The sequence below is a fragment of the Ceratotherium simum genome, chromosome 19 (assembly GCF_057802395.1).
Source record: "Ceratotherium simum simum isolate JZ-2026a chromosome 19, ASM5780239v1, whole genome shotgun sequence".
Taxonomy (NCBI): domain Eukaryota; kingdom Metazoa; phylum Chordata; class Mammalia; order Perissodactyla; family Rhinocerotidae; genus Ceratotherium; species Ceratotherium simum.
The window spans coordinates 37,363,288-37,382,411 of NC_141918.1; the positions used below are offsets into that span (position 1 = coordinate 37,363,288).

A 19,124-nucleotide genomic window follows, 5' to 3' on the forward strand; every position below is an offset into this window, starting at 1 on the left:
TCTGTAGTTCCCTGATTTCTGTGCATCTGTACAAATGCTGTTAAATGCTGTTCCCTGTTTCTGTGCACTTACACACTATTAACTCCAACTAGAATGCCATTTTATTTACATATTATAGACAAATTCATTTTTCCAGGTCCAGCTCAGACATCTCCTCCTCTATCAAGCCTCCTGGCTTAAGCAAGCAAAGAAGCTCTCTTGTTCTGTGTACCCCATGTCCACGACTTCCACTATCAGATTCAGTCCACATTGTCACTCCTGCATATTTACACTGTACCACTCCCACTGGACTTCAAGCTCTTCGATTGCATTTATTTACATAAGACATGAGGTCAATGAGCCATTGTCTCTTGGCCTTTGCCACGGCTTCCAGTAGGCAGAATGCTCCTTTCTCATCCTACTGACTTAGGATATTGCCATGTGACTTGCTTTGGAGTGGGGGCAAACACAACATATGGCACATCTTAGCAGAAGCTTGAAATAGTCTGAATAGTTTGCTGCACGCACACCCCATCTTCTGCTCTCCACCACATGAGCACAATACCCCAGACAGTGGCTGCTCCTTGGACCTGAGTCCCAGAAGGAAAGATACACGGAGATGAGCCTAGGCCCGCCTACCCGGGACAGAGGCAGCTGAGCAGAACTAACCAACAGCCCTCACATAACATGAGTAAACCACTGAGATTTAGGGGCAAAAGCTTACTAATAGAGGACTTTTTAAAGAAAGCAGTGTGACTTCTGAATAATACTTTAAGAAGCTAGCCATGCTCACACCTCATTGTTACCTTGGATGAGTAAGTTTTCCTATCTGGCCTCCAATTCCTTCAATTATAAGATGAATGTTTTGAGTAGATGATCTGAAAGTCCTTTCCAGTTCCAATTCCCTAATTCTACTATTAAGCAAGGAGCTTTAGAGAAGTAAATATAGTCATCGCAACATTTGAATGTGGTAGAGAAAAATTATGATTTCTACTGAAATCTGAAAAAGAAAACTAAGACACAAATAAACATTTGTAGATGAAACCTGCAAATCCTGGGACTCATCATTGTGACAGAGGCACATCCAGGGAAACGTGGTGGGTTATAGGGGAGTGACGTGCTTGACATTGGGATTCTGCTCTCTTCACTGGGCATTCCTCCCACCCACAATAGCACTAATATACCTAATCCTGTTGTTTGCAACCTAAATTACCAAGACAAAATGAAGCTGTACCACAAATTTCAGAGAAAAGAACAAAACCAGTGTCTTACTTCCACCCCACACAGCAACTATCAGTCCCTTCGTTATGCCATGACACCAAACTAGGATCATGGGACTAGCTCTCTAAAGGCTCATTTTTGCTCAAGTTTGAATGCTAATAACAAAAGCAAATATTTTTATTGTTTGCTTTGTGCCATGCAGTGCTCTAAGCACTTTTCATGTATTAACTCATCCAATCCAAACAACACCACCAAGGGGTAAATACTATTTTGAATCTCCATTTTGCTGAAGCATGAAGAGGCTAAGTGATTTGCCCAAAGCCATACTGCTAGTAAGTGGAAGAACCCAACCCAAGCAACCAGGCTGCAGAGTCCCTTATCTTAAACTACAATACCATTCACAGGAACATCCAAATGAAGCTCTGATGACCTCATCTTCCCAACCAAGATAATCTTAGCATAAAATTCTGCCTCCATGTTTCTTTCGAATTCCCAATGTAAGGAAGCACTCCTCATTGCTACTCCAACCCATCATTATTCTGCATAGAAAAACAGTGTTTTCCTTGATTTCCACTATTTGCTCACTCTTATAAAAACCAGAGTAACACAACAAATAAATAGATATCTTTCCCATATCATTTCTATTTAGTTGGCATCTCCCCTCCACTACCAACTAGAATGTACACTTCATGAGGGCAGGAACTGTCTTTTTTGCCATTGTAGCCCAGTCCTCTGAATATCAATGGCACATAATAGGCATTAAATAAATATTTGATGAATGAATGAATGAATCACAAGTTCTTTAAGAGCTGGATCATCATTTTGTTCAGGATTATGCATGTAAGAGATATATAGAAAATGATGCTCACTATGATTACATCAAAACAGGAATATAATTTTTGCCTTTTTTCTTTTGTGCTTTTGCCTCCTCCATAATTTTCTCACAAAACCTTTTTAAAAGCATCTACAGGTGATAAGGAGATAGCTTTGCAGGGAGAAATTTAAAGAACGTCCCTGCCCTGCTGAAACAAATAGGAAAATAAATTTAGTCTCTGCCGTGCATATGCATTTAAGACAACAGAATACTTTCTCAGATTGTAGTTCCCGTGCCAACATTTCTAAGAACTTAATGCAACACACGTTTCTAAAATGCATTAGAAATGACTTCATGATTGATGTGATGCTGATAAATAGTTATAAAGTAGCTAATATGCATATATCATTTTAAATACATAGTTTAAAAATACAGCTACTAATTTATTAAATTGGATTGTATTCATTTCATTCACTTTTTACATCATGAACACATTTTGTATAACTATCACCACCACACAGAAACTAGATGCCTGAATCATTAAGAAAATTTAAAACTTGGTCAATTTTTTGACACTATTAAAGTAAAACTACTGCCAGTTTGATGTGTTTTCATTTATACACAAGTTGCTAGAGATATTTTTAAATTATACACTTATCTTCAACTAAAATCAGATATTCTTTTGCTTCCTATAAATTAATGGGTTATGGAAACTAAAAACAAACCAAACAAAAACCTCCTTACTTGGTTTCCACAATGGCATGTTATTTCTTGACTTGCCACAAGAGGGAGCAAGTGTTTGACTGAAAGCCCTCCCAGGGCTTCCAGCTGTAAAGTAAGAATGGGGAGCAGAACGTAGAAGCCTGCTCCGTGTTTTGGTTTTAAAGCAGAGATACACATATAGCATTCATCATTGTAGACAACGCCCTTGTTTGTGTAAACACCATATTAAATACGCTAGTTAGCCTTAATTTTACACTTTTTTCAATAATACATTTTTGCCGCTTACAGTAGCAAAAAGAAATTGCTTAGCTACCTTTCTTGATTTAAGAATCAGGCAGCCTTGAGATGCAAACATTTATTTAGTTATTATCTCCCTGAAGTATAAACTGACTCAATTGCTCAAGGCCGGTGGAAAGGAGGAACTGGAATATCTGTGGGGTCACTGACTTGCATTTCCAGAGCTAAGATGTCTTAATTTCTTGTTCAATCCAAAACTCAGCACTATGCCCTCTCAAATGTTCTCCCTTCTTCTCTTTGCCTCCCTCTGTTTTCCACTAACTCTTCTATTAATCCTTCCCCCTTTTCCCAGTTTGAGATTATTAAATTTATGTTATCTAGGCCCAAGATCCGGAGAGACCTAAGTTCAAATCTCAGTTCTGGCACTGTCTTGCTATCCAAAAACATAACCCATATTGAATTTATCATGATCACATTTATAATATATACAATTGAGTACCTTTGTTGTTTTATTGGTGGTAATGGATGAACAATATACAGATCTCCATTTTATTTCTTAAAAAGTTCAAAAGTGCATCATAGAAAACAATTCCTCATATTTAATCTAAGGACCATCATCTGATTTTTCAAAGTAAGAAAGGTTCTTAAGAATGGACATTATCTGAACAGAAAAAAAGGATTTTGTGCACACTATTTTCCATTTACTTTCATTCACTATTAGGTATAGTATTGACTGTTGCCTCATTTCCCTGTAATGCCCTCCCTTACTGATCCCTTCTAGAAAATTAATTGTTCTCTTTTCCGGGTTTTTAAAGCACTTTGCATATATTGCTATAGTGTGAGCTAGTTAGTTGCTCACACAATTATGCCCCATAGCAAACACAAATGAAAGTTCTATCATGAACAGGTGAATGAATGAATCAATGAATGGTTAAAAAATAATTCAAAATATTCCCCCCAATATTTTTGAAAATTGCTTTTCTATATAAAGACAAGGTGAGGGAAGACAAAAAATCAGTAGTGTTCTATTAAAACAATTCAACCTTCAGTACACAAACATTTAACAAATAAAATTTCTACATGGAGGACACTGCGCTAAGTCCTGAGTACCTTGCTCAAAGAAAGTAAAAACAAAAGTTATGAAGAGGGGAAGTGCAAGGCATGACCATATGAGAGCTGATGTTCTCTTTCAGGAATCAAAAGATTAGTTTAGAAAATGGGTTTCAGCAAGACTATGAAGAGCTGAAATGTCAAGGTAGATAGGAATTTATGTGATTTGCAAAGGAGAGTTATTGAAAGCTTTTGACTCTTCTAAATGAAAGAGACTAATGAGATACAATAACCAAATGCAATGCTTAATCCTTTATTGAATCAAAAAGCAAATAAACAAAGGGCTGGCAAGGACATTGGGAGAGATTTGAGTATGAACTCTATTTCTTGGGTTTATAAATGACATTGTGGTGATGTAGGAGGGTGTTTGTATTCCTAGGACATACATACTAATGCTCAAGTTTTTAGAGGTGAAGTGACATGACATCTGCAACTTACATATTTATGTCTATAGAGACATATACAGATACAGGAATGATGGAGAGAGAGAAAATGTCACACAGTGCTAGCAATTGGTGAATTTAGGTGAATGTATACAGTTATCTTTTCAACTTTATCGACAAAGTTAGGGAAAAAAAGAATGACTATATGTTTATGTGAAGTTTGGTTATTTAATGGTGTGGAGAAGAATTCTGAGACCAACTCAATTTTCATTCTTTTGTAATCAATTTTTTTTCCTGGATGCTCACAGAATTTTTTCATTTATCCTTGATATTGAAAAGACACTCTAGGTATCAATCTTTTCATTTATTTTGTTTGGAACACTGTGAATTATTTAAATTTAAAACATAGATTTTTTTTTTAAGCTCAAGAAAGTTTTCTCCTACTATGTATTTAACTATTGCTTGCATTTAATTATTCTAATAAATTTCAAAGAAATGTTTTTCTTCTCTCTCCAGAGAGCATCTCAAGTTTGTTCTTTGTATCCCTGAAGTGACAATTTTGCTGTGTGCTGTCTCCCATCTATTGCCTTTTCATGCTGCTTTTTATGACTAATTTCATAGAATTTGTATTGTCTGATATCTTATCATTTCAAAGCAAATGCTTTCAAAATTTTTCTTCTGCTCCTTTTAATGAATAGGTCTCAAAAGTATGAGTTTTCTCTACATCTTCAGGTTGTTGTTTATAATCTCTTATTATTTTTTCCCAAACCATGTTTTATAGAAAAAGCAATGGTCCTATGATCAAGTAGTTTGGGTTGAAAAAGTTAAATTTCTTTGCTGTAGGACTTCTCAGGGACTTTAATGTACTTTGTCTAGTCAGGGCAGAGAGAATGAACATGAGTTGTTCTTCAAATGCATTTAACTCCCAACCCCTCTGTTCTCTGGAACACTTTTGGCTTAGCAAAGAAGTTGTATTCTAGAACATAAGTCGGGAAATTCTGTTATTGCATTTACAGAACCTCCTGACTTCTTTTTCTCATTATATTCCTCCTTGAATGAAAAGAAATTCGGTGTTTAGGGAAAAAACATATGCACCTGTCCTCCTCTCGATCCACTTGGATGAATGTACATTTCCCTCTCTTAGCTCATACACGGCAGGGTTGCAAACACATCAAGCCTCTAAACATATTGCCAATGTCTAGCAAATGTTCAGCCCCCATGGCTTTGCTGGAGGAATGGTGGATCTTCTCCTACTTTCCTGGTATGCCTGCTGACTGTGAGAAACAGAATTCAGTCCTTTGTAATTACTATGGGCTGAATGTTTGTGTCCCCCCCCAGATCATATGTTGAAGCCAATGTGATGGTATTTCGTAATCCCCAATGTGATGGTATTTGGACGTGGGGCATTGGAGGTAATTAGGTTTAGATGAGGGCACGAGGGTGGAGGCCCCATGATGGGATTAGTGCCCTTATAAGAAGAAGAAGAGACCAGAGCTTTCTCTCTCTGCCACCTGAGCATATAGCAAGAAGGCAGCCATCTGCAAACCAGGTAGAGAGTCCTCACCAGATGTGGAATCTCCTGGAACCTTGATCTTGGACTTCCCAGCCTCCAGAACTGTGAGAAATAAATGTTTGTTGTTTTAAGCCACCTAGTCTATGGTATTTTGTTATAGCAGCCAGAACAAAGACAGTAATGCTGTGTGGTTAGTGTTTGTTTAACCAGAAGAACATATGAAAAACACAATCACAAGAGAGCAGTGCTCTTATATCCTCTTTTCTATAAGGTCAGCTTCACCCAGTTTACAACATACTATCATCACCTATCACCTTCCACTCTTATAACGGTTGCTGTGCTGGAAGTCACTGTTCCACTTGGATGTAGAAAAGAAGGGGGCTACACCTGGATGCCTAGGGAAGGCCCAGATCACTGTGTTGGTTCCACACAGGAGGGCAGTGGCTGCCTGGTTCCCTAGTAGCTGCATATCCTGCCACTCTAAGGCAGGCTCACACACTCAACACAGGTCAAAGCATCCTCCCACCTCCTTCATGACTAGCCCTGATCTGATGCAAAGGTCAAAATCTGCTCCAGCCATTTATATGTCAGTTCACCTACATTCGCACTGAAATTAGGAGAATATTTACCCAGAGTCTAACAAATCATTGATGGATAGACTCAATTTATGGGGCTAATCTGATTCTGAAAGTCTTATGTATGTTCTTGAACAGAAAGTAGGGGAATGCTAACTCCAATGATTGTTAGCTAGCCACCATCTTCATCTAGAAGTACAACATGGGACAAAATGTACATAAAGGATCAATTTAATTTGGCAACTAATAAAATGAAAAAAAGAACAGAATGGAATATGTCATGAATTACAAAAAGGTAGCAATTTCACCAATCTCCACATGACTTATCAACTTCCCATATATTTGTTTAATATCTGCAATTGATTATTATAAAGTTACATTCAAAGGGCACTAATAAGCATCATTTCCTTATTGTGCTTTCCTCCAAATACCTCAAAATACTTGTACAAAAAAGTTTTTTTTTAAATAAACAAAACAAGGTAAGCAAAACCAGAAGAGAAAATTTAGATGAGTCAATATGTGGTGTTCATAGACAAGCGAAAGAAGAAAAAGAACAGAACGCAAATCCCCTAAAGAATACTGTGGGTTCTAGAAATGCTAGTCTTAGATTTTTGATAAGGTATTAGATTTCTCCAGGAGCCAGTGCCCTAGAGAAAAAGATTCTTTGCCTGTGCATCTGTGTGTGTATGTGAGTATACAGACACAAACACAGATATATGTACTACATAATAAAATGTTAATTTAACTTTATAGAGTATTTAAAACATTTGAAATATAATTTATCAGTAGTAATGTTAAGAAAAGGCAGCATATACCATAACTCATGAAAAAAAGTCACTTGCTATTATAGGCAATGATATTTGCTATTAAGCTGAACACAACTAAATTATGACTTTAATTAAAAGACATTTTCTAAGATGGCGCCAACATGTTTAAAATTTAATACATTTTATATGAGATAGTGGAGTTATTAACATAAAAATTTCTTTCTGCAACATGTGCACTTTTTAAAAAGCAAAACATCTTTAACCAATATCAGAATGCTCCCAGAATCCGCAGAAGTTTCATTGCATGATAAATTCAAGGAGCCACTTTTTCCAGCCTTTAAATACTTGCCCCTACTTGGGATATACGATTGTATTTACATTCGTGGTTAATGGTAATAGAATTACTGACACACTCTTGTGGCCACTACGTCCACATTAATTTTAAATGAAGAATGAATGGATGGCTCAGGGGACTGATAATGAAACACACAGCCTTCTGCCATTGGGCCAGCATTAGATTAGAATGAGTCAGCAGATCTCAAACAGCGTGGAGCAATAATGGTATCTCAGTGGTCGGTGGAAAGTGAGTTTGGATCTGAACCCTGTGCCCAGCGGAGATAGAGGGCCACACTGCAAGTGATATCCTTTTCCAATTTTGTCTCCTCTACAAAAGTCTTATTACCTGGAAACAACTAACCTGTCAAGGTGAGAAGTTGTCTTTCCAAAATAAGTCTGAAACATAGCAAATAGGAGGAGTATTTGTGATCTTACATGGTCCAGACTTCAGAGGTTTAAGAGAGTGACAATGGCCTTGATCATCTTTGCTCCTGGTAGACTCCAGGGCAAAGAGGTGAGTGAGCATCTACTGTCTTTCCAAAACTATACTGGAAACAATGGAGGTAGAAGAAGCATGAAACAGAAGCAATAAAATTATGCTTCTTCTGCTCAAGGAGTTGATAATCTAGTTTGAGAAGCACATTTTTACCTACAGTGAAAGAGTTATTCCTAAATATAAACGAATCTTTGAATATGCAAGTTCAACATGAAGAATACACACAAGGTCAACACGAAAGAATACACAGCTTCCCTAATGAAGCTGCTGTTATCCTCTTTACTTTTTGAGTTGCCCTCAGAATTAATTTATAAGGCATGCAGAAATATTTACAAAGTTGTAAGTCCATGGTATCACTCAGGTTAATCATCCATATTATTCAGAAAGTTGCTTCGAGTAATTCTGGCCACTTGCAAGAATCAAAGCTGCCCTTATGAACACATAATTGCCCCAGTTCAGGGCCTTGAACACAAAGTGATACCCTTTCTGTAAAGACAGTTCTACCATTTGTGCAGTATTTTGAGCACTGGCAATCTATTACTTTGAAGCATAAAACATTTATTTGGTTCTAAAAATTTAGTATATTTTAAAATTAAATTATGTTGCTACAGAGGCATATCTTGTATTCTCAGAAAGGGACTATATAGCAATCCCAAAGAATTATTACAAAAGTTGTGCATATTCCGTGGGATCTGCATGTTCACTGTAATGGAAATTTGTCATAGTAAGTACTCTGCTCAAAATCTGCAGAAACAAATCAAAAAAGAGATAATGGCTACTTACATGTCCACTTGCAATAGCCTCCAACACCTCTGAGCTTACTTCATTTGGTTGCCTCCCCTCTATCCCTGTAAATCATCTCCTCCCTTACCTCTTCTTGGCTAAAGTCACCACTATCCACCAATCACTCAAGTCAGAGGTCTGAGAGTCATTCTAGATTCTGCATTCTCCCATTTCTGATCAGCCACCAATTCCTGTCGGTTCTATCTTCTAAATATTTCTCACCTCCGTCCCCTACTCTATTGGCCATGCCTCTGCCCTGGTCCAGGCCGTCATCTGCGGAGATGAGAGGACTGTCTAGTAACAAACCCCGGGAGCTCTTTCCGGATTGCATGGCAAATGACCCATTGGGCCTGTCCCACCATCACCCCCTTCACCCAGCAAGAGGGGCTGCTCTGAACTCAACTTCCCACAAGTCCCGTGGTTTCCTCTTCCTCAAAAGAGGAGCTGCAATTTCCCACAGCGCCCAAAGCCCACAGGTGCTGGGCTTTCCAAACTACCCTGAAAATAGTTGACATCCAAATTCAACCTTAGCACCAAAGCAAAGACTGCTATACTTGTCGTAGGGCAACTTCCACACTTGCACCATAAAAAAGGAGAGCAACGGAGGGGCCTGGGGCTTCTGGGGACGCACTGTGCATGTGCCAGAGCAGAGCCTCCATGCAGCTAGCTGAGCGTGGTCCCATCACCCTTCTCCGCAGAATGCTGACCAACTCTGCTGCCTTGCACCTCTGATTTCAGACGGCAGCAAGTGATGCCACTGTGTTTGTCCCTGTCCCTGTCACTCCTCCCCAGACTATTATCTGTAAATCTCTCATCTGTTCTCCACACTGCTGTCAAAGCTCAGACTGGGTCACTTTCTGCCTAAAACTTTCCTCTGTAGAATAAGGTCCAAATTCCTCAGCATGATATGCAAGGCCCTAAACAATCTAGCTCCAACTTTCCTTGCCAGGCTCCTTTTCTGCCATTCATCCCCTCCTCCAACCCTGCTGCCCATCCACACACACACACACCCATACACACATCTGTGCTATCTTCCATCCTTCCCACCCTCTACTCACAAAACACCAGACACTCACAACTCTGTGCACTTGTCTTGCCAGGAATAATGTTCCCACGTTGCTACCTTGTAACACAAATTGGTACAGAACACAAATGCTCCCTCCTCTCTGGAACTTTCCTGACTCCCCTTCAGAGACTCAGCCCTGCCCTCTCTTGTCTCACAAGACAGCTGTATTATAACCCACCTGCAGATGGAGCTCGGGGACAGTGCCTTGCTGTCTTTGCTGCCCTTCACCTAGCAAAGTCCTGGCACATAGTAGGCACCTTGAATGTTGAAGAAATAAACAAACGTGTAAATAAATGATATCAATTCCTAGATGCATCATCCCAAATATTCCTGATGAGCTTTTTTGCCTCATATCCTCAATATAGTCATTTTTCAGCTATCTTCAATCCTTATCATTTGCTCTTGAAAGAGTTTCACTGAGGATGAGTCTGGAATTCTCTCTACTGTTGTGGAGGTTTTTATAGGCAGAGTTGCCTACAGTAAAATTACCACGTGCAGTGCAGAATTTCTTCTGAAAAACTCACCTGCAGCTCAGTTTTAGTCCTCAAAGTGCATTTTCCTTAAAGTGTACTTTAAACAAAAATACAAATGCTTATAGGACACCAAGCATCAAATTAGCATCGCGGTAATAAGAATAATAATTTCCTTTAAAGTAATTGACTGAAGTCAAGAAATAGCCAAACCAGTTGACATGCAGTCAGAATTTTATATTTTTCATCAGAAAAACAATTCACTACCAATGACAACAGTAGGGTTACTAAAACTACCTGTCATGCATCTAATGAAGACAGATTCTCTGGCTCCCACATATAATATGTAATATCCAAAAGCGCTACTGTAATTCACAGCTAATTAGTATCTTGCCGTTATGAGAGGTGTCACGGCCCTAACTCTTTCCAGATCTACTCAAACCTCACAAGAGCCGACAGCCATGCAAGGATCACAAGCCAATTAGCACCCACCCCAAGCTTGGGCTGCTGCTTCTCAGAGCCCGCCCCAGCATCAATCAATCATGCTCCCTCGCTAAGCTCTTCTCTGACAGCTGCAAGCCATTGTCGCCCAAGGAATAAAGACAATACTTCTACGGATGGGGGAAAGACAGAGATAGAAAAGGGATATTATTTGCTTTCCTTTAGCAGCACAGCAGTCAGCACAATTGAAGACCATCAATTCTGACTGATTAAGGAGACAACTACTCTACAAAATAAATCCATGAGTGGTATATCTCAGCATCCTTAGTGGTAATCAACAGTCAGCAATTGAGTTGTTTGTTTGTTTGCTTGTTTTAATATAGATATATTGAAAACCTCTTCCTTTCCATTTGTCTCCTGTACAGCCCTCCTTCTGGCTAATAAGCAAATTTTCCTTTCAGTTGAACATAATGGTCAGCATTTACTTTGTCCCAGTGAATACGCAGCAATCAGATAATTTGTTTGAAAGATTCTAAATTGTTTGACTTCATTGAAAAAGAATCTATAATGATATGCTGGTTTCCAAATAAGGCCTACAAAGCTTCCTAAATCCATAAGCAAGCGCTAGAGTATTCTCAGTACATAACAGCCAACATCCTCGTATTTTTGTCCTAAGCCTGTAAAGGTGTTTTGTTCCATGATATTCTACTTAAAGAGGCTTCAGAGAAGTAACTGTAGCCCGGGCATTATTCAAAGATATGACTTAGGTAATTCTCCTTTAGCTTGTTTTCCTCCTGGAAAACTTCTATATTTTTAACGCTAATCTAAAACATTTAATCCAGCTTTTGGCTAAATAATAACTACTTAATTTGATATGTAAATATTGGCAAACACAAATAAACAAATCAAATGGATGCATTTAATCAAGGAATTCTCTTACATCTCATCATTAAGCATAGAGATTTCCAAAAGATTCATTTTTCTTCCTCTGAATATAATATTCTTAAAGCATCAAATATTTATCTACAAGAATGTCCACTGCATCATATTTTATAACAGGAAAAATTACTAAAGATAATGAAAATATACAGAATATGAAACAGGTTAAATAAATGATGATACACCCATACAGTGGCAAGTTATGTGGCTTCTAAAAATAATGACGTAGAAGAATATTAAAGGACATGCAAAAATGTTCGCAGGTTACACGAGACAGAAATAAAAATGGAGGGCCAGCCCGGTGGCTTAGCAGTTAAGCGCGCACGCTCCGCTGCTGGTGGCCCGGGTTTGGATCCCGGGCGCGCACCGACGCACTGCTTCTCCGGCCATGCTGAGGCCGTGTCCCACATACAGCAACTAGAAGGATGTGCAGCTGTGACATACAACTATCTACTGGGGCTTTGGGGGGAAAAATAAATAAATAAAATCTTAAAAAAAAAAAAAAGAAACAAAAATGTAGCCCAGATCCATATTATACACATATATATATTTATATATATATTCTTATTTACAAGATGATCTCGACTGTGTTTTCTGTGTATGGGGGTGTGTATGTGTTTGTTTAAATAAATATACTTATAGGTTAAGCATATAAAAAAGCTTGCCAGGAAAGGCATTTCAATATTAAAAATGTATCTTCAGAAGGTGATTTCTAGATTATTCTTCTTTGAGGCTTTCTTTTTATATTACTCTCATAATCAGGAAAACGTTATTCTATCTATACAATATTCACTTATGTCACCTAGTTGTATAGAGGTGTGCACTGGTGTGAAGTCACAGCCTGGTGGGGCATCAATTTTGAGCGGCTAAAACCCATCCTATATCAATCATTAAATATTTTGGTTATCACTCCGGATATAAACAAGATTAGAAAGGTCAGTGGCATATATAATACTTGAGCACATTTCAAGAATGGTAATCAGAATAGCATTTCTAACTAAGTAGGGGTGGAGTTGAAGCCAGTTGATTCTAGAATACCACACTGAGTTGGTGCCAGAATAGGCAGGACAGACCCTCTGAAAAACCTGCCTCGGCACCACTGCCCTCGATTCTGTCCAGCTCCAACCCACCTGGCCTGATATTTGGGATCACCAGGTGTGAGGAAGGAAAATGGATACCAAACACACACGGTCTGGCCTAGTTCAGGTCAGGTCGGAGTTCCCAGTGCACGTGGGCTCGGGACTCGCTTCAATATCACGCCATGGAGGCTGTCCTGACATCTAGCGAGTGAGCCAGGCAGACACGATGAGGCACATGGGCATCATGTTTAACAGCATTATTTCAGGACTACAGGGATAAAGGGAAGCAAAATCTCCACCCCCAAAATATTTACATCTGTTTGGAGAAACAGAGTACACGCTTTAAAAGGGATAATAACAAAAATGATGGGCCTGGACAATACAGAGAGCAGAGCAGGGCAAGGAGAGAGAAAGTCTAACATGAGAGATGGACTGGAGTAGAGACTTGCAAAAGGATTTTCTGCAGCGCTGCAACCTACACCAAGAAACGCAGATTCCTGAAAGCAAAGATATGCATGTAAGCATCTGTAACTCTTAAAGATAATCTCAGGTCCCCTTCTTTCCTAGGGCAGTGTAAAGTAAACAAGTACTTGACTCAGCTGGAAAACTACACGCAACCAAACTTTACATGTCATGGGGTTAATTAAATGCACTTGCATGCAACATTTCAATTCATTTTCTATTTACCAGGCAAAGACAAATGAAATGCAAAAAAAGAAATTGTATTGTGGCAAGATCAATTTTGACCACAGCGTAGCTTTTAATTCTTGCTTATCATTTCCCTAGAAGGACAGGCTCCCAGATAATGCAAAAGTCAGAAAATTTTTGGGCTGGCCCGGTGGCATAGTGGTTAAATTCATACATTCCACTTTGGTGGCTTGGGGTTCACGGGTTCAGATCCCGGGTGTGGACCTACACACCGCTCATTAAGCCATGCTGTGGTGGCATCCCACATACAAAATAGAGGAGGACTGGCATAGATGTTAGCTCAGACCCAGTCTTCCTCAAGCAAAAAGAGGAAGATTGGCAATAGATGTTAGCTCAGAGCCAATCTTTCTCGCCAAAAAAAAAAAGTGAGAAAAACGCAGCCAGATCCATATGTTTCTCATTTCATATCTAGAGTGCATATATTTGTTTATAGAGACTTATAGCCATAGGTAGAAACTTTTTGCTGATTTCTATATTACTCGAGTAGTTCAGTAGATTTAATTTGGGTACTATTGTGAAGATAAGAAATAAGACGAATTTAAAATTAACATGTCCACGTTCACACAGCAGGTTCATGACTACAGATTCTCAAACCCATACTTACATCACACAAAACAATGCCCATACCTGAGAGGGAGAATTCTCCTTTCTGGCTTTCACTTTCTCTGATGAGAAAGGCGCCCGTCTGATTTTCTGAATATAATAGTTGTTTTTCTGCATCTGCTCTCTTGATTGCTCCAAAGAACCACCTAAAAAGAGAGAGATCTAAACTTCAATGAACCAATCAACACTCATTTCTTACAGAGCGGGAAGTTTGGCAAAAATGTATTCTAACATCGGAAATGTTTGATATTCTTTAGTGAAACTATTGCTGGTATAAACGGTAGTTTTGATACCTGAGATGATTTTTCTGAATGTCTGTAACCCTCACCAGGACTCTTTAAAAAATTACAAAGTAGGAATTTGGTTGTCTGCTGCCACATCCCTTCTCACCCCTGCATTCTGTCTGAGAGACCCTGTGTCCTCCTTCTGTCAAATCCAAAGCCACCAGGGTGGGCCCTGCATATAAGCCTGCCGTGTTCCATGCTCTAAAATTGCTCATTAGCACAATCCAACTGTCCACTGCCTCACCAACACCTCCTAGGTGTCAGGAGGCAAACATTCCAAACAAAGGCTTTGTATATTTCACATTAAAGCGTGAACAATTAAAAACGTAGTTCTCTAAACATTAATTCCCTTCTTTACCCACTGCCATCACTACGCAACCCCACCATAATATGAGATGATTTTGCATGTTGAGGAAGAACTTATTAATATAAAGTAAATTTTCATCGTTGGAGAGATTACGTGAAAAAGATACTTCTGCCTGGGAAGCATCTTCTTAGTGCCACCTCCACTTCTTACCATTACCTTCTTATCCTCAACAGTCCAGAAACATGAGTCAGATACTGAACACACAAGTTTGTGAATTCAGAACCAGTCTAAAATGTATATCAAGTTGGTAGACATCAACAAGATAAGAAGAAGAAGCTGAGAAAGCCTGCTTTCACTAAGGACCCCTTACTACAGGGTCATGAAGTTGATCTTTATCATTGAAGATTTTAGGTAAAACATTCATCTTTTCAGGTACCATCTTTTAAAATGTAAACTCTCGAAGAGAGGAAATGTAGGCTTGAGGGAAGAAATACAGGCTGAGTGAGAAAATGCAGGCTGGGAGAGGAAATACAGGCCATCAAAAATTGGCTCCAATTGGTTTGACAGGTCATGGGTATTGGGGAATATGAGTCATATTAAAGGTGACACACTTGGAAGGAAGAGGGGGAAGGAATTGAAAAGAAAGAGAGATATTAAAATATAAATATTACCTTCTAACAAATGCAACGTGTTTATCATTTTCCCAATCATCCAATTGCAAATTACACAGTATTAACTATGTTAGTCAAGATATGCTAGGTTATGTTGGAGTAATGAACAACTCCAAAAATCTCAGTGGTTTAAGACAACAAAGATTTGTTTTTCAGCCCGCTGCATGTCCATCGAAGGTCATCTGGGGCTCTGCTCTATGTCTACCAGGGAATTTCCATCTCCATGCTTCCAAGATTGCCAAGGCAGGATTGGAAAGTGTGGCAAATCACAGGACGGTTCCTGGATCTTCTATTCAAAGCTTCTACTCCAGAATGAACCCATTGGCAAATAAGTCATATGTCTGCTTAAATGCAAAGAGAGTAGAAAATGCAATCCTCCCATTTCTAAGAAGACAGACAAGTGGAAACATTTGATAGACTACGATAATGACTACCACGTTGATTGAATACCAGGAGCCAAATTAATGTCCATCAACTATTGTTTCTCCAACTGAAATTATGGAAGGCATGGAAACATTCCAAGGTGGCCATGTAATGAATTCATAGAAAAACAGAAATGCATGTTTTCCGCTACTGTGGAAATAAGTCAATAGAATAATGAAACATAATAAAAAAACTCAAACAGACCCAAACGTGCAAATTTGTGATGAGAGGATGGATTATTCAATAAATGATGCTGATACTACTATAATCCATAGGAAAAAAACTAATTGATGCTACCTAAAGCATACACAATAATTCTCCATAGATTACAGACCTAATGTAAAAGGCAAACTTTAAAACTTTCTGATATTGGACTAGGGAAAGTTTCTTAGAGAAGACAGAAAGGAAAAAAAACGACATACAAACGGTGAGGGAAAAAATTGATAATATTTATTACACCACAAGTAAAAACTTCTGCAACAGCAAGATTACTAAAAAACAAAGTTAAAATACAAGCCACAGGCCTGGAGAAAATATTTGCAAAGTATATAACCAAGAATAGGATTAGTATTCAGATTATATACAGATTAGAAAAAAAGACAATACAGTAGAAAAATTAGCACAGTATATAATTGGACGGTTTGCAGAAAAGGAAAACCCAATAACTAAAATAAAAATAAGGAAAGAAACACAGCCTCTATCCAGTAATTAGGAATATTAGGAATATTAAATAAAAAAGCAATGAAATACAATTTCACACTTTTCAGGCTAGACAAAATTTAAAACTCTCACATTCAGATATTGAGAAAAATGTGAAGCAAGAACGTTTATACAATACTAGTGGCAATATAATCTGGTACAACTAATTCAGAGAGCAATTTGGCAATGTCTGGTAAAGCTAAATATTTGTATATGACTCAATTTCACTTTTAGATTATACACTATATGTGCTCAAGGAAATATACCACAAAAACATTCACTGAAGAATTCTAGCATTGAAAAATTGGAAATAACATAAATGTACATCATAGGGGAATAGACAAATAAACTTAGTTATGAATATAAAACGGAATACTATACAGCAGTTAAAGCAAATAAATTGTTGAGAGACAAAAGGAAGTTGAAGAATGATACATATCATTATAATACCATTTGTATGAAGTTTAAGCAAACACATAAAAATACTACATACATTTTATAGATACATACATGCTTAGTGAAAGCTAACAGTTAAAATACTTGGGCATTTTTTTAGGTTTCATTTCCAGAAATGGCAAAATTTCTTCACACAAATATTTCAAGCAAAGAAGCAACATGGACCAATTATACCGATCAACCCCACGCATTTTCCTGATTCTGAGTGCATTGAGTATGCATCAACATTAAAATGTTTGATAAAAATGTAAATATGTAAACCTTTACAAGAATTACATTTATTTAGAAGATTAAATTCTTAGTAATATGATTACATCTCCTATATCATCATTCTCAAGAGTAAATACCCCATTATACAAGTTTTATGTACATATATTACATTTGTATTTTGGATAATCATGTCTATAAATGAGGTATTTTCTCTGCCCAATACATGTATGAGCAAGCAGTTTTTGTAAATCAAAATTACTATATCTCTAATTGATTAGTAGTTTTGCTACATTTGTAGAGAGGAGCCCTGTGGTAATTTTTTTAATCCTTTTCTATCTCATCAATTCTGAATTCTTGTATAATAGATTGGTACAAGCACTTTACAAGGCAAAGCACACCAGTATTGAATCCATGGTAATGATGAAATGGATGTAAATATTTGACTGGATGCATCAGCTCACTTAATACCTGGAATTTTGCTTGGCTGAGCTCCCATTAGGAAGTAAAGAATATAAATAAAAAATGTTTTCTGGATGAAGTGGTATTATAATGCCATCCCTCATACTCAAAGATGATGCAGCTGCTATAGACAGCGATCGCTAGAGCACATGTTGCTGGAGAGACTAAAGGCAAACGATAGTTCTTTCCACCCTCGGCACTTGTGAAAATTGTTCCTTAATGTGTGGTTTGAGCCTCTGGCAGACCTGTCATTCTCCTCAGTTCTGCCTTTTTGAGCCCCTGCTGGCCCCATTCTGGAAGGGCACACACACCCCAGGTCTGGTTGTCCACCACAGCTGTGATTCTAGTGTGCAGTAAACAGTGTGTGCTCAGAAAGGATCAGGATCTCCTAGGAGAGACAAAGCATCAGGGGAAAGTCACATAGATCAGTGATCCTCGAAGTGTGGTCCCTAGAACAGGAGCATCGGCAGCACATGGAAATCTGTTAGAAATGGAAATCCCCAGGCTTCATTCCATATATACTGAATCAGAAACTCTAGGGGGTGGGGAGCAGCAATGGGGGTTTTAATAAGTCCCCAGGTGAATCTGGTGCACACTGAAGTTTGAGAACTACTGAGGTACTAAAATAGTAAAGAAATTAGAAACTTACACAAGACAGCTGAGAATAAGTTAGAGTTTGGCACTTACATGTGAAAAATTATCCAATAAAATGAAACCACCCATACACACGTACACATTTTATTGATATTTAATCAAAAAAATCTTTATCGCTATGCCATACTTGCCATGAAAAAGATTTTGATTAAGAATAACCAAAAAGGAGAGGAGACCCATAATAACCTATATCCTGGGAGAAAGAAATGTTTCAAATAGAGGAAAATGGAACAAAAACTATAGTGTCTGTTTTGGATGAAAGGAATATATGATTGAAGTCTAAGATTTATTTTGCAAACATTTGAGTGTCTAGTGTGTGTAAATTCTGTAGAACTGACTTAGAAAGATCTGCAAGACATAATGTTAGATGAAAAAGGGTAAACTGCGAGTAACAGGAATATTATGGTTTTACTTATATTTTAAAAAGCCAACAAACCAAAAATTATATGTGCTTACTTCTCTGGAGATTAGTGAGAGATGACAAAAATGATGACAAGTCTTTCACTTTTTACTCTGCATTCTCTATAATTTGGATGTTTACAATAAGATGTGGTTTTATATCATTTTACAATTTATTTAAACATAAAAGATTGAAAGAAGTCAATGAGGAATATGCTATGAAAATCTACATGTTGTAAAGATCTGCACTAGAAACTGGCAGTTAGTATTGAGAGAGACAAGAAAAATCTCAAAAAAATATGGGACAAGTGATTATGGA

At 37.9% G+C, this 19,124-nt stretch overlaps 1 protein-coding gene across 1 annotated transcript in view; it reads right to left on the reverse strand.

Annotated features, from left to right (window-relative positions):
* The window catches only part of FRK (fyn related Src family tyrosine kinase), a 97,558-nt gene that overhangs the window by 33,914 nt on the left and 44,520 nt on the right, over window positions 1–19,124 (reverse strand). The window contains exon 2 of the mRNA XM_004422237.3: window positions 14,268–14,389. Coding sequence (XP_004422294.2) covers window positions 14,268–14,389 — 122 coding nt within the window. The remainder of the gene's footprint in view (window positions 1–14,267; window positions 14,390–19,124) is intronic.